General features: G+C 34.8%; 3 protein-coding genes across 4 annotated transcripts in view; all 3 read left to right on the plus strand.

Annotated features, from left to right (window-relative positions):
• Positions 1–2012: 2012 nt before the first annotated feature.
• Positions 2013–3108, plus strand: RpS29 (ribosomal protein S29). The gene is made up of 3 exons (XM_018547107.1): positions 2013–2164; positions 2656–2755; positions 2963–3108. The coding sequence occupies exons 1-3, from the start codon at positions 2103–2105 to the stop codon at positions 2969–2971; spliced, it is 171 nt and encodes a 56-aa protein (XP_018402609.1). The 5' UTR covers positions 2013–2102; the 3' UTR covers positions 2972–3108.
• Positions 3109–4362: 1254 nt separating this feature from the next.
• Positions 4363–8221, plus strand: part of LOC108779651 (protein phosphatase 1 regulatory subunit 11) — a 5134-nt gene continuing 1275 nt past the window's right edge. For both annotated transcript variants that reach the window (XR_001940875.1, XM_018547110.1), the window contains exon 1: positions 4363–4597. Coding sequence is in view for 1 of the 2 variants with exons in the window: in XM_018547110.1 (XP_018402612.1) it covers positions 4511–4597 (87 nt within the window). In the remaining variant the exon portion in view is untranslated. The remainder of the gene's footprint in view (positions 4598–8221) is intronic.
• Positions 5190–6700, plus strand: LOC108779650 (succinate--hydroxymethylglutarate CoA-transferase). The gene is made up of 2 exons (XM_018547109.1): positions 5190–6379; positions 6470–6700. The coding sequence occupies exons 1-2, from the start codon at positions 5300–5302 to the stop codon at positions 6698–6700; spliced, it is 1311 nt and encodes a 436-aa protein (XP_018402611.1). The 5' UTR covers positions 5190–5299.

The raw sequence follows: 8221 nt of genomic DNA on the forward strand, positions 1-8221 counted from the left end.
TCAGTTTAGTCGGAATAAATAAATTAATCCTAATTTTATGAAATAAACTTTTTCAAGATTGCCGTTATGTATATAAGAATACAGTGCAATCCCTTACAGAAATTTCATGATAATCAGTGCAAACTAATACCTATTTCATACCTATGCAAACTAATGTTTTCAGTCGCATTAGGCGCATTAGGCTTTTTACCACATAAATAACATATCTTGACCATTTTTGCCTGTGTACAACAGCACACATCTAATAAGCATAACGAGCATAACCTGTTCGCGTCATCTCACTGATCGCACTCTATTTTCCTATTGGCGGATGCAATCAATCCAACGCATGCGCACAACACTCAAAGTACTCTTAGAAAGAGAGGGAAATATATATTCCCGCACCGTGCTTCTGGGACCGCTTCCTCTCACTTCCTCTTATAGGCACTAGCCATATAGTAGTATTACATATATGCTTCATTGGCACTCAGAGTCCGAAAGCTTCCGAAAGCATCCGAAAGTAGCCGAATGTGACGTAAACTGTGTGATGCGCAAAGGCTTTCTAAATTCGTCCACCGGATGAGCATACCCTTGTCTTTATACCATGGTCGCACCGAACCTCGCGACGGATGTGACGTCTAGAAAAGTAGAGCTCTCATTGGCTGCGTTCAACAGAAAAAGCAGCTTTGCAACTGTTGTAAAATTTTTGAATATGATTGGCTTATACATATAGATCTAATGAGGAAGTAAAGGCAAGATCAATCATATTAAAGAATTTTGCAACAGTTGCAAAGCTGTTTTCTCTGCTGAACGCAGCCATTGGCTATTACTCGTCGGGCATCGCTCATCGCATCAGATAAAACTTCACCATTTCACAAGCGACATCGCATCGAACCTCGCGACGGGTGTAACGTCTGGAAAAACAGAGCTCTCATTGGCTATCGCTCGTCGCGAATCGCCTATCGCGTCAAGTGTGAATTAGGCTTAACGTCTGGAAAAGCAGAGCTCTCATTGGCTATCGCTCGTCGCGAATCGCTTATCGGGTCCAGTGTGAATTAGGCTTTAAAGGTGCGTCACGATGGAGAAAGAAATACCGGAACGGAATGAGAACGGAACATTGATAGAAAAGAGATAGGATTGTTCTATCTCTTTTCTATCAATGTTCCTTTACTGTTCCGTTATTTCTGTCTCCATGTGACTGCAAAGGGTGTGATTACATACAGCGCGGTACGCGGTACGCGGTAGGCGGTAGGAGGTAAAGTAACCAGGAACCGCGGCGGCAAGCCGCGGTACGCGGTACGCTGTATGCGGTATACATACGCGGTGAAGTAACTATAAGGTAATTAACCTGAAAAGTTAACACAAATGTCTTCCAAGTGGCCAATAAAGCGCATGGTAATTATTAGATTTAATCGATTTAATAATGTTATCATGGCCAGCAACATCATATCTGCAGTCTCCATGACAAAAACAGTCTTTAATTAATACGAAAATCGTTTTTTTTTTCTACCAAACTCCGAACTCCGAAATTATTTCTTTTTACTTGGCAGTATACACAGTATATACCTGTGTTAATTTCTAATTATGCACCCAGCTGACCGAGCCGATGCCGACCATGTCGTTATCGTTCCGCCTTTCTTTTTTCTTACTATTACATGGAACGCGGAAAGGCGGCACGGTATAGTGACAAGTTCACATTTGTATGCATTTTCTTAAATGTATTAACTTATTTCTATGCACATTTTATCAATAATCTTATTTTTTCATCGAATCTGCTTAATAATTGCATTTAAATCTATTAATTTCATTAAAAAGTGCATAGTAACGTCAACTTGTTACTAGTCCGTGCCGCTTTTCGCGCAGTTTTGGCTCCATGTAATAATAGGAGAAAATTAGCGCGGTTTACCGCGCGCAGTTCCTAGTTACTTTACCGCGTACCGCGTTCCGCGCTGCATGTAAAATCACCCTAAGCATATACGTAGGTTTAAATATGTCGCTAGCTTCCCACACTCTTCATCACGTGACACCTATTTCGCTACTTCCGAGTCACGACCATGGTGGTGCTGAAAATTGTCTCCTCGTCTCCTTTTTCCAAGAGAAAAGTTTAGACTCCCGGCGCAAATATGGGTTTCCAGAATATTTGGTATTCACATCCACGAAAATACGGTCAAGGATCTAGATCCTGGTTAGTATAATGCTTTTCTTGTTCTCGCTAATTTTATTAACGATCATTTATACTTGGCATTTTTATAATTGTATAACTTATAATTGTAGAATAGAGCGATCGCGTGGCGTCGTCATGAACGTCGCTATACAGTATTAACCACAAAAACTCGATTTAAAATAAAAAAAATTGATAAAAAAATTAACGTTTAAAATAATTATAATATATATGTTTTATTGTAAATTATTATCATCTATGCAAACATACATCTAAATACGCAATCTAACCTCAAAAAAAGCACGTTGGAGGGATGGATTATTTTAATTGCAATTTGCTAAACTAAAATTGTTCCTTTTCTTTTCTTCTAAATGTTTTAAATGTAGGAAATACAGGTGAAACAAATAGATGTATTATTTTCGAATCAAGTTAATATTTACTATGTATATTTATTGGTATATGTGTGACGCTAATGCATTTATTGTATGATCTGAATGAAATTGATTTGGTTGCAGCCGCGCCTGTGCAAATAGACATGGGCTTATTCGCAAATACGGTTTGAACATATGTCGACAGTGCTTCAGAGAATATGCAGCCGATATTGGTTTCAAGAAGGTAAAAAAAATATCTATTCATATCTTTGCTATTTTATAAAGACTGCGTTTAATTTCAATATACTGTAAGTTTTATTCTATTATTATCACTTATTACTTAGGGAAGGAAGATAGAATAAAGCTTATAACATGTAAGCATCAAAATTGGACACAGTCGAAATAAAAAGATATCTCACAGCTAAATATATCTTGTTTGTTCTTTTTACAGTTGGATTAAATATAATATAGGAATGATTGGAGCATTTTCTGACAAATCACGATGATTTTTGCAGCAACATCTTTGAAAGCTAAAGAACAGAGATTGTAACATCTGACACTCAACATTCTTGAAATGAATATATTTATATAATCCAACATTTTTTTATTCTGTACATTCTTTTCACATCCTTCTATACATATAAATAGCTTTTCATTAATTTTCCTGAAACACAAAAATGTGACTAAAATGATTTATTAATATAGCAACCATATCTATTAATGTTTTCAAAAATGTAAAACATGGTCAATATTAGGCAAAAGTAAGATATCCATTTAAGAATTTATTGCGTCGCAGAAAATAGTATTTTTTCAACATTTTTTATAGAATTTTTATTCAAAATTTTACATCTTGGTTTTCATATTAAAATTAGGAGGTAAAATCTATTTTTCAAAGATCTATAATTTGAATTCAGGATAGAGAAATTTTACTTTATAACTTATAAGTTCTATGATACCAAAAATAAATTTTTTTATGAATGTAAGTAATCAAAGTAGGTATGTATATATGAAAGTACAGCATATATATAATTCTAGTATCAGAATGGATTGAAATGGATTAAAATGGATTTAGATATTCAGAAATATGGATTCATGAATGTTAAAATTAATTCTTTCCAATCCGAATACGTTTTTATTCATTTATAAGAATTGCATGGAACAACATATCTGTATACCTTTCTAAAAATATCAGTTTTTTCAGTATGTTTGTGACCATAGTGAATACTGTACAATTTAAAATTTTGAATAGTAAAGTTTTTCAATCCAGTTGCATCCAATTGAAACCAAAAAAGTTTTCACTGTTTAAAATACGAATTCGAATAGACAAAATGTCCAATCCATTTTAATCCATTCTCGGATGCTGGGATTGTAAATAAAATTTGAAAATTAAATTATAAATATTCTTAATTTTTGATTTATAAATATTCTGTTTTTTTTTAACTGCGTTATACATTTTATACGCTTTAAACTAGAAGTGCGTTCCACTTAACGATCGCATGTATCATATCTCATCCTTATTTTATTCGATTACAAGAAGGACAAAATGATACTCGGGAGCGTTGCGAACGTCAAGTGGAACGCACCCTAGATATACACATGAGGGCATATAGTTATTTTTTCCATAGATGTCTGGAAAAAGTACCTTTAAATATTTAAATACTCAATGAGAGCATTAAAAATCGTAGAAAATTCTATGGCAAATAAACTCATTAAAGCTCTCATCTAAAAGGCTTTAAGAAATTGACGAAAAAGTCGAGACTTGAAACAAGACGGCGAGAAAATATTCGTTATCAATTCTCGTTTATTTGTAAAAGAAAAAAATTGTTACTGCCAGTCAGTAGATGTCAATTTGGCAGCACTGCAGCAATAGAGGGAGGGTTCACGAGACGTTTTCGCATATCGTAGCAGAGGTTACGTTCGATTGCGTTTGATGCAGCGATATCGTGTGTGTCTCTCGCCATCCCTCGCGCTCGAAGATATCGCGCGTTAATCGCGACACATGGAGAGAACGATGTCAGAACAGACGGCTTCGCAGACGCAAACGGAAACAATCTCCGAGGCAGACGTCACCGATTCCGGATCGCAGGTACCTATATTCGTCGTGGGGATTCTAGATGATTCTAAACGTCACGAGGCGTCTCTAGGTGGTTTTCTTTTTTCGCCTCGACGCGATATACGATTGTTTGTCGAGGATTAAAATAAACGCCAACCACTCTTATTGTATCTTGACAGTTCGACGTGCGACTCGCGTTGTCTCGGTATCTTTTGTCGGATCACACAAAAAACTACGTCATATTCATAGATATGAGACACGAGATATTACGCGTGTGTTCTGTGTTGCAACTGCTATCTCTATGGGATTTAAAAGGAGTCTTTTGACGATCTTTTTCTATTTTCTGTCAAATAGTTTTTATTTAATACAGTATCTTTTTATAATAATATTAAAATAAAAGAAGCGTATGTGTGTAAATGCCCACTTTCGTAACTGGGTGTATTTAAATGACGCTTTAATTTTTATTACCCTGTTTTTTATTTTTTTGAACAAATACATCTGTTTCTTTGAAAAACGCATTTATTACTTTTATAGTACTACCACGCGCGCGCAATTCTACTAATTTTATCATTTAACACAGTTTTTTTTCCCCGAAATGGGGACACACTCAAATCACAATCAGTTTTCTTGATCGAGTGCATTGATCTCTAAATGATTAGTCAAGAAGATAGTGTATCTTAGCTTATACGCTTTAAAATATACTATGGTGCATCCGAATACACATAACAGTTTAATATGATGCTTAAAGTACTTGCAAGTAGCGTGCGAAACCGCGCGGCGAGCAACAAATATTTCTCGAGTGAGGGCAGATTAAAAAGCTGCGGGCATGAATTTTGCACGGCCGTCGATGAGAATCGTTCGCCGTTGAACGGAGTACGAGTTCTGGATCTGACGAGAATCGTGGCCGGCCCTTACTGCACAATGGTCCTGGGTGATCTCGGTGCGGAGATCTTGAAGATCGAACGACCAGGCGACGGAGACGAGACGCGCAAGTGGGGCCCGCCGTTCTTCCAAGGAACGCAAGAGTCGACTTACTTCATGAGCGTCAATAGAAATAAGAAGAGCGTTTGCATTGACTTGAAGAAGGGCAAAGATATTATTTACGAGCTGGCGCAGACATGCGACGTCCTGGTAGAAAATTATGTACCGGGGAAGCTGAGCAGGATGGGCCTGGGATACGAAGATGTGAATAAGATAGCGCCACGTCTCATCTACTGCTCGTTGACTGGTTACGGATATAATGGACCGTATGCAAATAGACCAGGTTACGATGTCGTCGCTGCTTCCTTAGGCGGTCTTTTGCACATTACCGGGCCCAAAAATGGACCGCCGTGCAAGGTTGGCGTAGCGATGACTGATCTGGCAACAGGCCTGTACGCTCATGGAGCAATTATGGCATCTTTGCTACAAAGGTCGAAAACCAATAAAGGCCAATGGATACAATGTAATCTCTTGTCAACTCAAATCGCAAGCCTGATAAACATTGCGTCAAATTACTTAAATGGAAATAAGGAGGCTACCAGATGGGGATCTGAACACGAAAGCATAGTTCCTTACGAAGCCTTTCCCACGAAAGATGGATACATGACGATCGGAGTAGGAAGCAATGCGCAATTTCTCGAATTAGTCACAAGATTAGAAGTGTCAGAACTTACTACTAATGACAAGTTTAAGAGTAATACAGCTAGAGTTACAAACAGAATGGAACTACTTGAGATCCTTAGAGATGTAATTAAAAAGAAAACAAATCAGGAATGGTCTGCAATATTTACAGGGGCTTCGTTCCCTTATGGAGCAATAAATACTATAAGAGAGGTGATTTAACTAATCTAATCTTGATCTTGCGATGCATTACCTCTTATACAATTTAATAAATTTTGTTTTTTTTTTTAACTGTAATTTCAGGTATTCGACGACGTCCATGTGAAACACATCAAATTAGTTCAAGAAGTAAAGCATCCAGTTACGGGCAAAGTGAAACTTGTTGGACCACCTGTGACATACAGCTACGCTACTAATATAGTGCGATCAGCACCACCAACATTGGGACAGCATACATCAGAAGTTTTAAAAAATATATTAAACTACTCTGATGATAAAATAGAGAATTTGATCAAACAAAAAATTGTGCAATAATTTATGAGCATCAGTCCCTTTCTATCTATACGTTTTAATGAAGCAATTAAAATTGGATATTTTTATATTAACGAATTTCTCAATTTTATACAAAATTTTTAGAACATAGTTCGCTAGTAAGTTTATATGTAAGATTATTGTATGAACATATATTTTATATTATATGTATTATATATACATTATATATTTTAAGATTAGTATAATATTTCATATATTATATATATATATATATATATATTACATTTTAAGATTTAAAATTTTATCAAGTATATACAATAAAAATGCCAATACGCCAACGGATGGACGTGTATATGCAACAAGTTTATATTGTCTAAAGAGATAGATGAAAAAAAACATAAATGTTACGGCCCTTCGTTTTGTATTCTCTTCGGTACTAATTATTAAACAATCATAGTGTCGAGTGTTAACAATAAAATTATATTAGTAAAAATTCAAGAAACTGCTGTCAAATGGAGTGAGATGCATTGTTAAATGATAGTTAAATAATCATTAAATTAGATATCCAGGGTCTCTATCATGGAAAAAGTCGAAATAAATTCCGATTAGAATTATTCCATTTTCTCCAGAAAACAATAAAAATCTAGAAAATAATTGAATAATTCCAATTAGAATTCATTTCGCTTTTTTTCATGTTAAATGCCTAGAAATAAAATGATAGGTCAAATCTATGCGACTATGAAATCATAGTTGGAACTTGAATTAATCTGGTCAAATGTAATAAATATAATAAAGTGTTAACTGAAGTTAATTGACTGATATCATAATAACTTTTATAGTTAATTCAACACATTTAATTATTATTTAACGATTATACTGAAGAGACTCCAAAACAAAGATTTGAAACTTTTATATTTTATCTATTTATACTTTTAGACAGTAACTTTCATACATACGTGCACATATACATACACACGTAAATCCAGTGTAGGCTAGTATTTCTATGGTATTCAATTTAATTCATTAGAGCCTAAAACATTTTAATTTGGTTAAAATTTTATATCTTATAAAATTGTTATTTTGTACTTAGTTATAAGAAAAATAAAATTTTTTAAAGTTTATTTGTCTTTACATTAACATTTTTACTATATATATTGTAACAAATATCTTTTTATAGTCACTACTTATAATTTAAAATCTGATTAAGGGCCCTCGAGCATATATCTATAGTCACTTTTTTAGATATAATAAACGAGAAATTCTTTGCGACGTACTTGTAAAAAAACGACAGCACCTAGAACATTGAAAAAATTATAGGATATTCTTTGACATGCCCTTTGCGCGCGGAAGCGAGCTGAGATGCCTCCATAATCCAGAACATGTGCCAAAAAATAATTAAAAATTACCTTTCCAGAAGCTGTCAAAGCGCATAACCTCGTAACCTTGCTATCATGATAACGGAACAGTAGGCCTCGTTCGATATCATATGGAATATAATAACATTTTCATTTACTTATTGTACAATAAAGAAACATTACGCGTAATTGTATATATATATATATA

The sequence above is a fragment of the Cyphomyrmex costatus genome, unplaced genomic scaffold (assembly GCF_001594065.2).
Source record: "Cyphomyrmex costatus isolate MS0001 unplaced genomic scaffold, Ccosl1.0 scaffold608, whole genome shotgun sequence".
Lineage (NCBI taxonomy): Eukaryota > Metazoa > Arthropoda > Insecta > Hymenoptera > Formicidae > Cyphomyrmex > Cyphomyrmex costatus.

Coding starts and splice junctions, on each gene's coding strand:
- RpS29 (XM_018547107.1), top strand. CDS start 2,103: ATGGGTTTCCAGAATATTTGGTATTCACATCCACGAAAATACGGTCAA. Junction 2,165..2,655: donor GGTCAAGGATCTAGATCCTG/GTTAGTATAATG, acceptor ATTTGGTTGCAG/CCGCGCCTGTGCAAATAGAC.
- LOC108779650 (XM_018547109.1), top strand. CDS start 5,300: ATGATGCTTAAAGTACTTGCAAGTAGCGTGCGAAACCGCGCGGCGAGC. Junction 6,380..6,469: donor CAATAAATACTATAAGAGAG/GTGATTTAACTA, acceptor CTGTAATTTCAG/GTATTCGACGACGTCCATGT.